Genomic DNA, 17,182 nt, shown 5'->3' on the forward strand with positions numbered 1-17,182 from the left:
AGGGCCCTGTGGTCTGCTCAGACTCAGCCAGCAGAGCCTCCCGTCCAGTGGCCTTTCCTTCCCTCCCCACCCCATTGCCCTCTTGGACCCAGGTCCTCTGGATTAGGGCCCTATCTGCCAGGGCCAGATGGGGAACCAGACAGAGGCCTCCTGGGCAGCTGAGCGGCCCCTAATCTGGCGCTCGTGGTGGCCTCTGCACTCCTGCCTGGGCTCAGGGCTTCTACTGCTTCTTACCAGACGTTCTTCACCTTCCTCCAGGCCAACCGCCCTCTGGTGACCTATGACCCCATGGATGAAATCCAGATCGCTGAGATCAACTCCCAAGTGCGGAGGTACCTGGAAGGGACCCTGGACGAGATCGACGTAAGGAGCCCTCTGTGGACCACCACGCTCAGCTGGCCTGGGGCTCCCTGTCCCCGTCCTGGCGCACCCAGTGTGTGTGGTGCTGATCGGAAGCTCACACTAAGTGGGGACTGTGGGTGTGGGGTAGTGCTGGGCCCCTGGTGTCAGGAGCCTTCAGCCACCCTGGTCTCAGCTTCCGAATTCAGGGTTACGGGGCTGTGGGTTGTGCAACGTGGCCAGTGAGGTACAGAAAGTGGTCTGTCTCAGGCAGTCCAGATTCCAATGGAATCCCAGCTTAGCTGCCTCCCTGCTGAGTGACCTCTAGCAAAACAACCCTCCAACCCTCCTCTCAGCCCCCAGGATCCTCACCTGTGCAGGGAAACTGCTGGTTTCGCAGCAGCCTGGCGGGGTGCAGCTGCTGAAGGATGGAAGTCAGGCTGGTTGCAAGAAGACTCAGGGCCCACGTTGGAGTGGGTTGAGGAGAGGGAGGCAGTAGCATGCAAGGAGGGGTAGGTCCTCAGGATAAAAAGTGCTTTTCTGTGCAGGCCATCGAAGTCCTCACCAGGAGCCGGTGGGTCGCCCCTGCTCCCTGTTAGCATGAGCAGCCAGGAGAGTCAGTCTCAGGCCAACTGGGAATGTGTGCTCTGAGGCCTTCCTAACAGGGACTTGCACATGAGCCTTCAGTCAAGGGCAATACTTATAGGCTTTAGGGCCGGGAAGGAGGCCAGTGATCTTTCTCTAGCTGTAGCTGTGTATGCCTGTACCCACACAGACAGATTCACAAATGGGGTCCATCTGAAGGTGGCAGGCTGAACTTTTTAGGAGTAGGAGAGAGCCAATGAAATAGATTCTATTTAATTTTGGTATCTTAGAAAGTATTTCTAAGAACTAGAGATCTCTACTTAGAAAAGTGGTTTTAATAGCCTCAGCAAATACTTTGTTGGAAAGCTATCATCAGATGCTTCTCTGCTCTTGAGAAGGCTCAGCCCACTTTGCTGAAGTGGTGTGCAGATGTCCCAGTCTCGACAGAGGGCCCCGATCCCTGCTAACAGAGACAGCCTGGTCCCTCTGTGCCTGCAGCCTTGCTGTCTTCACTCCAGATAATCAACCTCAGACAGATCCAGGAGGTGTTCAACCAGTTCCGAGTGGTTCTGAGGTGAGGGACCCCCACACACTCCTTCAGGCTGCCATTTTCATTTCCCATATCCTGGGCGTTTGCCCCCGAGAGCACCCCTTTCTCTCTCCCATGTGAGGAGCTAGATCCAAGTCCTAGGTGTGTGCCCTGGTCCCTGGGGCTTACTGGGTCTATCAGTAGGACAGGAAGTCTATTGAGTGCCAGCCCTGTGTGTGCCCAGAGCAGGACATCATGAATCTTCCCCACCCTGGACATGGGAGGCATCTATGGTTTATTTGGGTGAATATAAACGTGTGGCCTGGGCAGCTCACACTGCGTCACTGAAGCTGGCCACAAGATTCCAAGTGGCCTCACCCGAAAGAATTCTAATCCCAGAACTGGTTCTTGCCCCCTGGGTTCAGCACGACCTGTATTACGAAGTGTTCTCTTCCTATCTCCCAGCCAACAGGAACAGGAAGTGGAGTCTGCCTTACGCCGGAAGTACACCCTCATAGACAAGAATGACTTCGCAACCATTTCTGCCGTCCATAAGGTATGGACAGTTGCCTCTTGCTAACAGCACTCACCCCAGATTCTCCATCCTCAGCCCTTTGCAGAGGCAGCAAGTGTCATGGGTCAAACCGGAGCTGGCGCTGCCCCAGAAAAGGTAACACCAGGATGTGCAGGGTGTGACCTGTGAGAGAGCAAACCGCCTTGGAACTGAAAGTGCTTTCCATGAATTGGAGATGTGGCTAATAGTAATAGGACCGACCGTTCCTGGAATTAGGCTGGAAACAGGCCTTAGGATCCTCAGGGATGGATGAGTAGGGAGGTAATGTGGAAAGTGAGCATTTGCTAGGGAGGTCAGGGACAGCTCTCCTGAGGCTTCAGGAGCAGGCAAGTCTTGGGGTGTGAGATGTCCATGCCAGACTTACACCATAAACATGTGTGACCCTGGCGGGCCCAAACCTTTCATCTCACCTGTGACCCTCTGACTGGCTTCCTATCCAGGCAGGGCTTGTGGATGTTGACGGCCACCTAGTTGGTGAGTCCGATGGACATGGCTTTGGACTCGGGGTCATCCCTTTCTCTGCCAAGCCTGGGAAGAAATCCAAGGCCAAGAAGACATTCAAAGAGCTGAGGTGAGTGATGTCCCTGCTCTGCCTGCCTGGCATCTGGCCTCCTTCGTGGGTGGAAGGGCAGACACCTGCTGTTTCCTGCCGCCCCTGGTATTTCTGCTACTGTATGGCCACAGTGGACATCCCTGCTGCCAGTGTTCACAGTTTTGTGGGGCCTGTCACCCTCACAGCAGCCCTGTGAGATGGGAGCTAATGTCACCCCGGTCTGACGAGGGAACTGGGGCTCTGAGAGGGGAAGTCACATCTCAGGATCACACGACTGCTGAGGAGTATGGTTGCAGGGAGGACCTGGGCAGCACTGCAGAGTCCTTGTCCTCTGCTACCTCAGGTGGTACCTGCCCCCTTACTGCAGTCCTTCCACTGACTGGCACTCAGTCACCTAAGTCCCCAGGTCAGCTTTCAGGCACGACTTCTTGTATGTGCAAGGTGGGGGCTAATGGTTAGGTTCCCTTAATGAGCTCCCACACAGCGCACTGCATCCCCAGAGTGCCGGGCAGTGCACACAGCAGGAGACAAGGGTGCAGGCCTTGGATGGAGACTGGGCCCTCCTCCTTGCTCTGCACCTATAACACCCAAGGGACCACCTGCGTGTGAGGTGAGAACCAGCTGTGCCTGTTCCCATGTCCCTAAAACAGGAATGGTGACGATGGCCTCTGAGTGCTGGGGCTGTTGTGAGGACCCATGAGTGAATGCTGTTTCTCTCTGCACATGGGCCAGAAAACCATCACAGGAGGGCAGGAGTCAGATGGCAGATGTCAGTGACTAGCTGCCCCTGCCTGCTCAGTCACATCCAGGCCTCTCTGTTCAGCTGCCTCACAGTCAGTACAGTAGCATGCTTTGAGCTCGTCCCCTGCCACACTTATGACCAGAGGAGGAGCAAACAGTGGAAAGAGCTGTGGGCGACCTCCTATCTGTTCAGCCCTGAGGCAGATAGGGGAGAGGGGGCCCAGGTGGCTTTTCTAGGAGCTGAGGTGGCACTGGTGCAGGTGGGGAGCACAGGACACTGACTGGTCACAGCCCCTGGGCAGACTTGTCCACTGAGCCACGGACAGTTCCCCTGTTGGGCAGGGCTCTGCCAGGCCTTCCCAGGGACACCAGTGTGACTGAAGCTGCAGCTGCCCCAATGGCTCTGGGAGCCTGCGGCCCACCCCACAGGGCCACATGCTTTGAAGCTGAGAGACTGTGCCATCCTGCCTCAGGGTCCTTCAAGACTTCGGAGGGACCCCTGTCTGATGAAAGGAGAGAAAATGCTCTCTTCTTTCCTCTTTGTATGGCTTAAAGTTGCACTCTGCCCAGGGATATGATCAAGATAGGAGCTGACAGTGGTGGGGGCTTGTCTAGCATGCACAAGGCCCTAGTATCAGCACCAAAACCAAACCAAACCCAAAAGGAAAAGATAAGAGCTGAGAGGGGTGGGGGGCCTGGCATAGCGAGGGCTGAGGAAGGCCACCCACCTCACTGCCCATGACTGAGCGCTGGTGCGCCCCTTCCGCCTTGTAGCGTTCCACTGAGAAAGGAAGGTGCTAGCAGCCCTGTGAGTGGCAAGGACCTGGATATGATCTCCACCTCCAAGACCCTGCTGGTCCTGCCTGTTAAGGATGGGGATGTCAAGGACATGCTTTCTCGGGAGAGGGAAACCTCCAGCATTGAGCCCCCTACCTCAAGCTCCCCGAAGGAGGAATCACGCCTAGCCAGGTAACCATCTATAGATCGCTCTGCACCACATCAACCCAAATCAGAGTGTGATCCTCCATATGTAATCGTGCCTGCAGACAGAAGAGAAAGAAGATAGGGGATAAGGGCAAGACTCAGCGTAAGTCCCAAGGTGACTTAGACACACGCAAAATGATCCGAGGAGTCACCCGAGACACGTAATTCAATGTGGAATCGCTTTAGACCCTCCACACAGCAATTACTAAAATAAAGTTATGTGTCTTTTACAATGCAGTGAAGGTACCACATTCTCAAGCTATGAGTGTAACTCCTTTTCCTCCATCCTTCTCCCTAGTGAGTCAGTAATTGAGTTTTTAGGAATCCGTTCTAAGGAAACAGAGGTGTAGGCAAGATTTATACCAAAAAGATATTTACTGCATCCTTAACTTAAAAATTAAATTTGAAAGGCTGAGGCAGGAGGAGCACCATGAGTTTGAGGCCACCCTGGGCTACATAGTGAGTTCGAGGCCAGCCTCAACTACATGGTGATACTTTGTCTCAAAAAAAAAAAAACAGGGCCAAGGATTTAGCATAGTGGTTTTGCAGCCTGCTGTGCAAGCACAAGGACCCGAGTTCGATCCCAGATACCAAAAAAAAATTTAATTAAAAAAAACACATTTAACACCTTCAATAGGCATCATTAGGAAAAGGGCATTACATGAAGTATCTGTGACCTTTGATTGTGCAAGGATGTGTGTAAAGAATCTTTCCCCAGCCCATGCATACTTCCAAGTAGTCAGAGAAGTTAGAATTGTGCAGTGAATTGTGCAGTGAGGACGAAGCACCTGCTCAGTCCTACAACAAACCTGCTATTAGACTTGTTCTGTCTTCTGTCTGCCCCTCTAAATGTTTTGATGCATTGCAAAGTGAGTTCCCAACATCAGTCCACTTCCTCTCAGCCCAGTACCTCATCTTACATCACAGTACCTAGAATTCTCAGACTTTAATAGTGTGAAAGGACCCATGTGTGAAAAAGTAAGATGTAAAATTAGATGTTCTGCATGGGCGCAACCATTTAAAAATGTATCAAAGAAATCCTGCATGGAGATACACCAAAGTATGGGTGCCAAAAGATTGTTTGTGTGTGTGTGTGTGTGTGTGTGTGTGTGTGTGCGTGTGCACGTGCATGTGTGCATGTTCCTCATTTTCTGCAATCAGCCTGTGGCCTTGTGGGCTGAGTAAAAGCAAGATGAGGGAATGATGGGCGCTTAGCTCCAACCTGGGTAGGTGGCACCTAGGACTTTGGCCTCCTGCCCACAGAAGCCCCAAGGAAGACAAATGAAGTACCGTCACTTTCAAGGCTGCCACCTGTTTCTTTCTTCTCCTTGGCCTTTCCCTGTCCCCAGGCCCGGCACTCCACCCTCCAGGCCTGTGGCCTTTGAGGATTTCAAGAATGATCGAGGTAGTGAGATCAACCGCATCTTCAAAGAAAACAAATCCATCTTGAATGAACGGAGAAGAAGGGCCAGTGAGACCATACAGCACATCAATACCATCAAGCGGGAGATTGATGTGACCAAGGAGGCCCTGAACTTCCAGAAGTCGCTACGGGAGAAGCAAGGTGAAGGTTCTGGGACGACAACCAGGGCAGGAGGCTGTGGGGTCTCAGGGTCGTCCTGCTCTGAGGGGCCAGCCTTGAGCCCTGGAGATGGGAGGGGCCGGCAGAGGGCACTGCCGTGCAGCCTTCACCCCTAGGTCTCATCACTTGGCTCTGCCAGCCCTCAAGGGCCACTGAGTCCCTCCCTGCCAGCCCTCCTCTGTGCAGTCCTCTGTCCCCGCAGTATCTCAGAGCCGGCTGCTGGTCTTTACCTGATGCCTGCTGCTTCTATAGAATAACTGGCCCTTGGTCCTACAGAGGTGTCCCCAGGAGATGGGTGGCTGGCAGCCCCTACAAGGTTGCCTCCCTGCCAGTGGATCAGTTGCTGGCAGGGACCATGAGAAACTCAGAGGGAACTAGCATGTGGCTGCCAGAGGGCCAAGGGACTCACTGTCAGTGTGACAATTGCCGGTTCTGACCTCTGTCACCTGTGCTGGCCTGGCAGCCTCTATCCTAGGGCAGGTGGCATGGGTGCCCCAGGCTTGAAGGACACAGGTCTGCGTGGGACTGTTGCTTACCTGGTTGTTGTGACCCAGTGTTGCACACCACCGACACCTAGCACATAGGCCAAGCCTGAGGCAGGAGAGCACTCTGGGAGGTCCGGGAGGGCCTGCTGACCAGGGCCCCAAACCTGCATTTTAATGCGTGAGCACACTGATTCCAAGAAGGTGTTCCTGGCTCCCTCTCGTGTCTTCTCCTGTCGGGTCCCCACAGGTTGCTGGGCCTGCCCTGCTAACTCACAGCCTCGATCCTGACCAGCTCTCACCGTGATTGCCTGGCATCACGCAGTTTGTTCCTGCAGGTCAGATAGATCATCGAAGGGTGCATTTTTCTTATCTGTTTCTCAGAGGTCGACTTTATTTCCATTGTACTCTCACCCCACAGATAACCACAGTGTGTTATTCCAGAGGGCAGAGCCCTCCAAGAGCCTGGGAGAAGAACCCAGGTGCAGTGGGGCCACACATGTCCCAACCTAGACCTAGACCCTCCTGGGAGGGGACCTGGCGAAGGGCCAGCAAGCACTTCTCCGTCTGCTCTGCCCAACCTTTGAACATGCCGATCCTTGCAATGTATTTAAAATAAAACGCATGTGTGCTATGCTGCCATGTCATTTATTCCTAAATATACCTGAAAACAGATATTTCCAAAAGATGAGAGAAAAAGGAAATACATATTTAAAAATTTTTTTTTTTTGGTACCAGGGATTGAACTCGGGTCCTTGAGCTTGCACAGCAAGCGACGAAACCACAGAGCTAAATCCCCGGCCCCTTTGAAATATTTTTTTAAAAAAATTATATCAATATAAAGATCGTTTTTAGCTTTTTCCTCTCAAAGTTTTATATCCACGGTTATTAATAAGGAACCTTGTGCAAGGGCCTTGGTTTACTACCCAGTGATGGCAGTTCACGTGTATGATTTGGGGGGGGACATCAGAGACAGGGTCTCACTATGTAGTTGAGGCTGGTCCCGAACTCATAGCGATCCTCCTGCCTCAGCATTCTGAGTGCTAGGATTACAGGTATGTGCCACCACACCTTCATGTGTATAATTCATATGAAAAATAAACATTTATATAACAGGGTACTTAATAAATATCTTTGGCTAAGGCCGGGAGTGGTGGTGAAGGCCTGAAATTCTAGCACTTGGGAAGCTGAGGCAGGAGTTTAAGGCCTCCTGGCTTCAAGGCCATGAGTTCAAGGCCAGCCTGACTTGCATAGTGAGACCCTGTCTCTAAGTAAACAAACAAACAAAGAAATATTGTTGGTGATTAGGTTTAACACTAAAATAAGTATGGCATGCAGGCCATCCCCACCCTCCCTGCCCACCTCTCTTCTTTGTCCTAAAATGCCAACAGGGCCCCACTGCACTGAGCTCCCCTCCCTATGGACATGCCCAGGCAGCCTGGCCTTCTTTGCTTTGCCCACCTCCTGGCCTGCGCCAGCCACGCCTCCAGTCCCGTCTTCCCCTGATGCCTCTTCCTCATTCTGACCTACTCTCCGTCCCCCTGCAGGCCAGTACGAGAACAAGGGGCTGATGATCATAGACGAGGAGGAATTCCTGCTAATCCTGAAGCTCAAAGACCTCAAGAAGCAGTACCGCAGCCAGTACCAGGACCTGCGTGACCTCAGGGCTGAGATCCAGTACTGCCAGCGCCTGGTGGATCAGTGTCGCCAGCGCCTGCTCATGGGTGTGCAGGCTGGGAAGGCTGGTGGCCCCTTGAGCCCAAGAGAACATGGGAAGGGCCATGGCCTGAGATCTGTCCAAGAGCTGCTCAGGGGCAGGGGCAGAGGCTGGATAGGGCTTCGGTTGTGTAGGTTCCAGGGCAGTGAGGGATGAAGATAGAGAAGAAGGTGGGAAACCCCGCAGCAGGGAGTGAACAGGGGGAGCCTGCCACAGGCACAGGCCAGACGGCCACAAGGCCCCTACCTGCCTCCTCCTTGGGGCTCCCCACACCTCACAGTCCTGTCTCCCTCTTCCTGACAGAATTTGACATCTGGTACAATGAGTCCTTTGTTATCCCCGAGGACATGCAGGTGGCACTGAGGCTGGGCAGCAGCATCCGACCAGGCATGGTGCCTGTCAACAGGATTGTGTCTCTGGTGAGCAGCATGAGGGTAGGGCCATGACATGGTAAGGGTTGAGCACAGGCCAGTGGCAGCACCCCTTGTCCTGGGTCTTTGCCACAGCCATGGCAGCATGGGGGACACTCCTGCCTCTTCCGCAGCTGGCCCAGGCAGGGGTAGGTGCCAGTCCCCCCTTGGTTATTGGAAAAATGCCACTCTGGCTACTACCACCCTCCCAGAGTGGCTTGTCCAGCCTAGGTGGCAGCTCCAGGGATATGTGAGGATCCTGACAGACTCAGGGCCTGCAGGATTATGAGGTGTTGTGGGCAGATCCTGACAAGGTCAGGCTGACAGGACCGTCCTGGTTTGGGCCTCCCGCAGGGAGAAGATGACCAGGACAGGTTCAGCCAGATTCAGCAGACAGTCTTGCCAGAGGCGCCTGAGTCCATCTCCTTTGTCAACGCCAAGGTCAAAACAGCGCAGAAGGTAACTTGGAAGGCTCATGTCTCGAAAGCACAGGGCCTCAGAAATCTCACAACCGGGACACTCCGAATCTCACCCCTGCTTTACCGATGGACTAGCGTTGGCTGCCCTGGCCAGCCCTGCCCATGGCTGGAAGTGCTCAGCCAGCCACTTATGGTTCACAGCTGAGAACAAAGCCCGGGGGTGCCCAGAGGCCACTCCCTGTCAAGCAGGAATTGGGGACAAGGGACCGAGGCCCACATGCAGCAAGACAGGGCCTTGAGTTCGATTCCCAGTACCAAAAAAAAAGCAAAAGTACTTTGGGCCGGGGATTTAGCTCAGTGGTTCTGGTGCCTGCCTCACAAGCCCAAGGTCCTGAATTCGATCCCTGGTACCAAAAAAAAAAAAAAAAAGACAGAGCCACAGATGGGTCTGACTCCTCCCTGAGTAGGTGGGTGGAGCAGACTCTCCACCTGCCCAGGTCCAGCCTGGAGCCAGAACCCAGAGGTCCCCATGTGCCGGGCACCCCTCTGCCCAGAGGCAGGTTTCATACAGCATGTATACTCAGGGAAACTTCCTGAGGGAGCTCATTCTTTAAAAAAAAAATATATCTATCTATCTATCTATCTATCTATCTATCTATATATATATATATATTTTCATACTGGGGAACGAACTCAGGACCTTGCGCTTGCCAGGCAGGTGGCAGAACCACTGAGCTAAATCCTCAGCCCACTTTTAAAATATTTTTTATAAATTAGGCATGGTAGAACATGCCTCTAGTCTCTGTTACTGTACTTGGGAGGCTGAGGCAGGAAGATCACTTGAGCCCAGGAGTTTGAGGCCAGCCTGGGAAATATAGTAAGATTCTGCCCCCCCCCAAAAGTTGCTTTTTGTTATTTATTTACATTTTCAAAAAGTAATATCTTCAGATGTTTTAAATATTTATAAAGAAAGTGTGAAAGGTTAATCATACTGTACCCCATCCTTCCACCTCCCACCACCCCCCTCTGACAGAACCCATGTCTTAACTCTAGTATCCCCTGCACATTGTTCAGCATCTTGCTTTTTCCACTCAACAATGCATCCTGAGACCACTCCATGCCAGCCTGTACTGGGCTGCTGTGTTCTTTTTGACAGCTGCACCATTGCACCCCATATGAGGATTTTTCAAAATGTGTTTAACTCATCTCTGTTGAGGGGTGCTGGGGATTGAACCCAGGGAGTGTGGAGTGACAACCCCAGACCATTTTTAATATTTTATTTTGAGACAAGGTTTTTCTAAGTTGCTAAATTGCCCAGGCTGGCATTGAATTTGTGAACCTCCAGCCTCAGCCTCCTGAGTGGCTGGGATTACAGGCATGAACTACACCCCTGCTTCAACCATCTCATATATATTTTTTTAAACCATCTCATATTGATGAAGATTAAAAGTTTACATTTCTCTTTAAAATTAATTGGCTAATTATTTTTTCTTTTTTGGTGCTGGAATCAAACCCAGGGCCTCGTGCATACTAGGCAAGTGCTCTATCACTGAGCTATGCTCCCAGATCCTGATCATGAATTTACTTTTTTGTTTATGACACTTTTTTTTCTTTTCACTTATGAGGGATCAAACCCAGGGGCACTCTGACTGCTGAGCTACAATCCACATCCCTTTTTATTTTTATTTATTTTTTGTTTTGTTTTGTTTTGTTTTTTTGGTACCAGGGATTGAACTCGGGACCATGCGCTTGCGCAGCAGGTGCCGGAACCACTGAGCTAAATCCCTGGCCCCCCTTTTTATTTTTCAAGACACAGTTTTGCTAAGTTGCTAAGTAGCCCAGGTCAGATTTGAACTTGTCTTTTAAAATGTCTTTTGTTTATTCCAGCTCCCCATCTCTCTATGCTATAATTTGAGTAACTTCTTTAGATTCCCATTCCAGTTTATTAATACTCACTTCAGCTGTGTCTGATCAGCTATGTCAAAAAATTCTATTTGGCTCGCAAGCACAAGGCCCCATGTTCGATCCCTGGTACCAAAAAACAAAAAAAAAATCTATTTGGTTCTCTTTCACATACGTCTGGTCAATTTTAATAAAATCTTGCTTTTTGAAAAAATAGGTTATTGAGATATAATCTACATGCCATACAATTCACTCATTTAAAGTGTACAACTCAGTGGTTTTCAAGATGGTCACAATATGTCCAACCATCACCACACTGAAAAATCTTTTTCAGGGCTAGGGATTGAACCCAGGGCCTCTATACTGAGCTACATCCCCATCCCTTTTTTATTTTTTTATTTTGAGACAGGATCTCGCTAAGTCACTAATATGCTTGGGCTGGGCACAAGCTTGTGATCCTCCTACCTCAGCTTCCCAAGTGCTGGGATTACAGGTGTGCACCACCACACCAGGCTACCACAGTGAATTTTAGAACACTTTGTACTCTATTTTCCTTTTTACTTAGAAATAGTTCAATGTTTATGTCTTAAAAGCAAGGAAATTCCCTTAAATAATCATGATATAATAATCAAAATCAGAGCCAGACATTGTGGTGCATGACTATAATCTCAGCACTCAGAGGGTGAGGCAGGAGGATTGTCATGAGTTCAAGGCCAACCTGGGTAACATAGTGAGTTTAAGGCTACCCTGAACTGCACAGTGAGACCCTGTCTCAAAAAACTAAAAATAAAAAATGATAAAAAATAAAAATCAGGAAAATTAAAAAGGATACAATAGTATTATTTATTCAAAAGTCTGTATTCACCTTTTTTTTTGGTGGTACTAGAGATTGAACCCAAGGCCTTCACATTGTGCTATATTCCTAGACCTTTTCAAATTTTTTTTAAATATAAGGGAAAATGTTTATGAATTTAGGGTAGGCAAGAACTTCCTAGGATACAAAAAACATGATGTATAAAAGAAAAAAATTGGTAAGTGAGATTCCATCAAAATTTAGAACTTTAAATAACATTGTTAAAATGAAAAATAGTCCTTAAACAGACCATATTTACAATGCATGTAACCTAAGACCAGAATATATAAAGAACTCTTACAGTTCATTAATAGACAACCCAATTAAAAAGTAGACACAAGAAGATGATAAATAGCCAGTACAGCACAAGGAAAGGTGTGCAACACTAGAATCAGAAAAATACTAATCAGTACAATAACAAGATTGAATTATACACACATTAGGGAGATGAAGTTAAAAGTTTTAAAATCCTTTTCATGACTTTTTCTTTTTGTTGGATTCTCCCCCTTTGCATTTAATTCGTCATGCCCAACAGATTCATTCTGCTGGGCTTCCTGGGGTTGTGATCCTCATTGTCTTTTCCTAGGATATTGTCTAAAATTTTTTGGAGTGCTGGTTTAGTATTCATGAAGTTCCTAAGGTGCTCTTTATCATGAAAGTATTTTTATTTCTCCATCAATTTTGAAAGATAGTTTTGCAGGGTACATCAGTCTGGGTTGGAGGTTGTTTTCCTATAGGGCTTGAAATATGTTACTCCAAGCTCTTCTTGCCTTGAGTGTTTGTTTGCATTGAGAAGTCTGCTGTGATTCTGATGGGCTTTCCTTTGTATGTGATTTGTTTCTTTTCTCTCACTGCTTGTAGAAGTTTGTTCTTCATTTGGGTTTCTGGAATCCTAACTATTATATGCCTATGTGTAGATTTTTTTTTAATCAAGGCTAGTTGGAGTCCTATATGCCTTACTTAACTGTATGTCAAGTTCTTTTTCCCTGCTTGGGAAGTTTTCTGCCATCACTTCTGTGAACAGTTTTTTAATGTCATCTGCACTCTCTCCTGTTTCTTCATTGACTCCAGTCAGTCTTATGTTATTCTTTGCATCATCTAGCAGCTGCTGGATTGATTTCTTGTGGTCCCTTATAATTTTAAAGCAATTTTTCATTTCCTGATCAGTAATTGCAATCTTATCTTCTATATCTGAAATTCTGTCCTCACATTGGTTCATTTTGCTGCGCAGACTTTCAATGGAGTTTTTAATCTCCTGGAAATCTGTTTGCATCTGTTTTATGGATTCCATGTTTCCTATGTTGGGATTCCATTATGTTCCTCAGCTCCTCTATTTTTTTTATCTGTGCCCTCTCTAGATTTATTAATCATGTCTTGCACTATGGGCAAGATCTTTGTGTTATCTGAGATATTATTTCTGATTTCATTTTTTCCAGATCCTCTTTTGTTTCCAGTTCCAGGAGTCCAGGTGGTTGAGTATCAGTGTTCCATCTTGTTTCCCTTTGGGGTTGCTATAGTTGATCTGGAAGTCTGTTTTTGAGGCTTGTTTACATGTCTTCTCATTTCCACAGGATGGGGGCTGCTGCTGGCTCCTGCGTGGCTCACCTCCTCTGCCCTGGGAACAGTGTAATGGCAGCCGGGGAGCCTCTTCCTGGGCACTGGGATTGGCTCACTTCCTCTGCCCTGGGAGCGGTGGAATGGGGGCCGGGGACCCTCCTCCTAGGCACTGGGATTTGTTCACTGCCTGTGCCCTGGGAGCGGTGGGATCCTTTTTTAATTTTTTGAGACAGGGTCTTGCTAATTTCTTTTTTTTTTTTTTTTGGTACTGGGGATTGAACTTGGGACCTTGCACTTGGAAGGCAGGTGGTGGCACCACTGAGCTAAATCCCCAGCCTAGTCTTGGTAAATTGCTAAGGTGCCCAGACTGGGTTTAAACTTGATCCTCCTATCTCATCCTCCCAGAGTGTTGGGCTACCACACCAAGCCCAACTTTTCATTATTCTCCTAGTGGTGACCTTTACAGTGATTATACAGCTATGTAGTCAAAATTTATTTAATAATTTCCACCTGTCTTCTGCAGAGGCTAGGAAATCTTGGCACATATTACATTTAATTGCCACATCTCCTTTGACTTGGAACAATTTTCTAGTCTCTCCCTTTGTTTCATAATTTTGATACATTTGAAGAATCCAGGACAGCTTTTGGTAGGATACCTCTCCATTTGGGTTTGTCTGATGTTTTCTTTTTGTTTAAATTCAACCTATGAAGCTGGGCATGGTGGTGCATGCCTGTGATCCCAGCACTCGGGAGGCCGAGGCAGGAGAATTGCAAGTTTAAGTCCAGCCTGGACAATTTAGCAATTTAATGAGACTCTGTCTCAAAATTTTAAAAAAGCATAAAAAATAAAATAAAAGGACTGGGCAAGTAGCTTAATGCACAGGTCTTGGGTTCAATCCCCAGTACCACGGCAGGGGATGAGGGGAACGTCATTCTGTATTTTGTTTTTGGTACCAGGGATCGAACTTGGGTCCTTGCGCTTGTGCAGCAGGCAGCCAAAACCACTGAGCTAAATCCCCGGCCCAAAAGCTTCTTTTTTTTTTTTTTTTTGGAGGGGGTGGTTACCGGGGATCAAACTCGGGTCCTTGCACTTGTGAGGCAGGCGACAGAACCACTGAGCTAAATCCCCAGCCCTCATTCTGTGTTTTGAATAAAAGGATAACAAGACTTTGGCTATGCAGAAAGAGCTTCAGAAGTTTTATTGTAACTTAGCTTTAACTAGATAAGCTATTTCAAGATCACAGAAATCATTAAATATGAATCAAAATTATTATACTATTCTGAATTTCTTGATATCACAGATAAATTTTGTGTTTTCTTTAGTTGCTTTCAAATTTTTAGATTTTTAAAAAATTCAGAATCATTACATTAAGGACCCTGTGTTTCTATAGGTCAAAATTTCATTCTCCCACTATGCCCCGTACTCTAGATGAACTCTCAAGTTTAAGACATGCCTATCCACTAACTTTTTATTTGTTTTACTTTATTTGCAATATTAGGGATTGAACCTTCCATTGAGGTATATGGGTCCCCTTTTTAAATGTTTTTATTTATTTTTGGTACCAAGGATTATACTCGGGACCTTGTGCTTTTGAGGCAGGCGGTGGAACCACTGAGCTAAATCACCGGCTTCAATGTTTTTATTTTGAGACAGGGTCTTGTTAAGTTACTAAATTGCCAAGGCCATGAGCTAACTTTTTATGTCATGTTGTACTTGAACCATTTAAACTTTCATGCATTTATTTACTCATCTATGAAATATTTAGGATCAGATTTTTCAAGGTCAAAAATCTTCCAATTTTATTGAATCTGTCATGGCAGCTTTTATCTGTGCATGTGTGTGTGCATATGTGTGTGTGTGTGTAATGAGGTTAGAACAGTAAGGTGAACATCTGGGTCACACAGTTTTTCAGTCCCTGTTAACTCTGTACCTCCTGATCAGTTCCTGTTCTGTCTCCTTTTTTCCTTTGTCCAGCAAAATTACTTGAAAACCATGATGGGCCTCCAGCAGGCACACAGAAAATAGTCTCATCACCAGTCCCTGGAGGGTCCCTCAACTCCAACCTGCTGTAGTGGAGCCGCTAAACCACCTGCCAGGAGCTCCAACCACTCTGCTCCCAGGCTGCAGCTCTCGAAGGCATAACAGCCTGCATGCCAGAAGAGCGTCCTCCAGGGCACGCCCTAGCTCGCCTCCACGGAATGTGTTTGGTTTTGATTCAGCCTTACATGCACAGACAGATAAACTTACTTTCTAGTTTGGACTTTTTAGTGCTAATCTAAGAACTTTGTTTCATTTCCTACCTGAAAGGACGTCTTTCCCTGTGTACCAGTGGGGTTAGAACTGAGTTTCCAGTAGGAAGCAAGAGTAGCTCAGGCAGCAGCCTTTCTCCCTCTGCAGCCTCTTTCCTCTCCTGGATGCATGCCCAGGGGAGTGCTTGGTGTGAAGCGTCCTGCTTCTCGTGGCACCCCCAGATCAACTCTAGGGGCATTGTTTCTCTGTCCTTGGCAACCAGGAGAGGACCTGCTCTGGGGAGTGACCCTGGAGAGGACCTCATAGGAACAGGGTGATACTGCTGAAATTGAGCAGGGAAGAGAAGACGTTTTTTGTTCCAGTTCTTAGATGTAGCTCTGCCCTTGGTCATATGAAAGGGAAAGTGCTTACTCACTGCTTTGCTCTTAAGGACAAAGTGCAGGTTTCTAGGGAGTTCTGAAGCAGCCTAGGTGAGAAGTTCCAGGGCTTCCTTGGAATCTTTCCTGTCATGCCCACTTCTGTTCTTGTGGGGCAGGGCCTTGGCCTAGAGCCCTCTCTGAATGCTCCATCCATGTGACATCCTCCACAAGCCCTCCATGCTGCTGGGATTGGGAACAAGAAGAGGCCCTGGTCACCTGGCAGCCCTGTCATGGGAAGCTGTGAGAGAAATGATCCCAGATCACATCTGGTGGGTGACGTCTAGCTCAAGGACCACTTTATATGGGGAAAGTATGAAGGAACTGAGTCTTCTCACCTAAAGAGGGAGTGAAACATGACAGCATTCCCTGGGGTGGGGAGAGGTTGCTACATGGAAGGGGAGCAAGGAGATTTGGTTGGTGTAGCCCCCAAATGCCAGCTAGGGGACACACGTTACCAAACAGGAGCAGACAGTTTATCAAAAGGTGGAAATGGCTGAAAGGCAAATTGTCATCTTAAAATAAGAAGAAGCTTGGGCCGGGGATTTAGCTCAGTGGTTTCGCCGCCTGCTGCGCAAGCGCAAGGACCCGAGTTTGATCCCCGGTACCAGAAAAAAAGAAGAGGCTTGAAATAAGAACAGTCCTGGCATGAAATTAGTAGTGAGAGCCTCTCAGCTGTAGGCCATCTGGCAAGGGGATTGCACGTGGTGGAAGTTTCGGCTGAATAACCCCGTGGTCTGTCCTTCACCCATCAGTGAGCAGATGGATGTGGGTTTTGTTAAATCAGAGTCTTTCTCATTCCTGTCCCCACTACTTTTCCCTCACTGACTGATTATGGTCCTGAAACAGCTCTCAGAGACTCTGGGCCACAGTTCCTGATTCCTTCCCTCCCTTGTTGCCTCTACCCTTCCTAGGACTATTTGGGGTTCGTTGGTCTTCGGGGGCTTGTCAGGAAACGGGTCATAGAAAATAGGGTTATATCTTATTAGGGCCACAGGAAGCAGCTGTTTGTGGAGTCCCCAATCTCTCTTCCCTCCAGTTCCCAGTAGTGGCTGGCATGGCCTGGCCTTGCTGGACATCCTGTCCTCCAGAGTCCTTGGCAAGGCCCGAGGCTTGCAGCCAGGTCAAGCTGGGCCTTGTAATGGCAGTTGGTGCTGGCTCCTCTCTATTTGTCTCAGGTTCATCTGCCATCACACAGGCCTCTCCCATCGGTTCTGCACAAATTGAACTGAGTGATCATCAGGGTGGGTGGAGCCATGGGAATAAACTGGGATGGTGTTCAGTAGAT

General features: G+C 48.5%; 1 protein-coding gene across 6 annotated transcripts in view; it reads left to right on the top strand.

Annotated features, from left to right (window-relative positions):
* Positions 1-15,495, top strand: part of Kif9 (kinesin family member 9) — a 42,144-nt gene extending 26,649 nt beyond the window's left edge. For all 6 annotated transcript variants that reach the window (XM_087187096.1, XM_087187097.1, XM_004834980.4 and 3 more), the window contains 10 exons: positions 259-363; positions 1,443-1,498; positions 1,919-2,009; positions 2,468-2,598; positions 4,096-4,290; positions 5,655-5,869; positions 7,917-8,093; positions 8,390-8,505; positions 8,851-8,955; positions 15,203-15,495. In XM_087187096.1, coding sequence (XP_087043222.1) covers positions 259-363; positions 1,443-1,498; positions 1,919-2,009; positions 2,468-2,598; positions 4,096-4,290; positions 5,655-5,869; positions 7,917-8,093; positions 8,390-8,505; positions 8,851-8,955; positions 15,203-15,253 — 1,242 coding nt within the window. In that variant the 3' untranslated portion in view covers positions 15,254-15,495. The remainder of the gene's footprint in view (positions 1-258; positions 364-1,442; positions 1,499-1,918; positions 2,010-2,467; positions 2,599-4,095; positions 4,291-5,654; positions 5,870-7,916; positions 8,094-8,389; positions 8,506-8,850; positions 8,956-15,202) is intronic.
* Positions 15,496-17,182: the final 1,687 nt, after the last annotated feature.

This window comes from Heterocephalus glaber, unplaced genomic scaffold (genome assembly GCF_053883595.1).
Source record: "Heterocephalus glaber isolate CG9 unplaced genomic scaffold, H.glaber_assembly_v1.0 deba00001504, whole genome shotgun sequence".
Lineage (NCBI taxonomy): Eukaryota > Metazoa > Chordata > Mammalia > Rodentia > Bathyergidae > Heterocephalus > Heterocephalus glaber.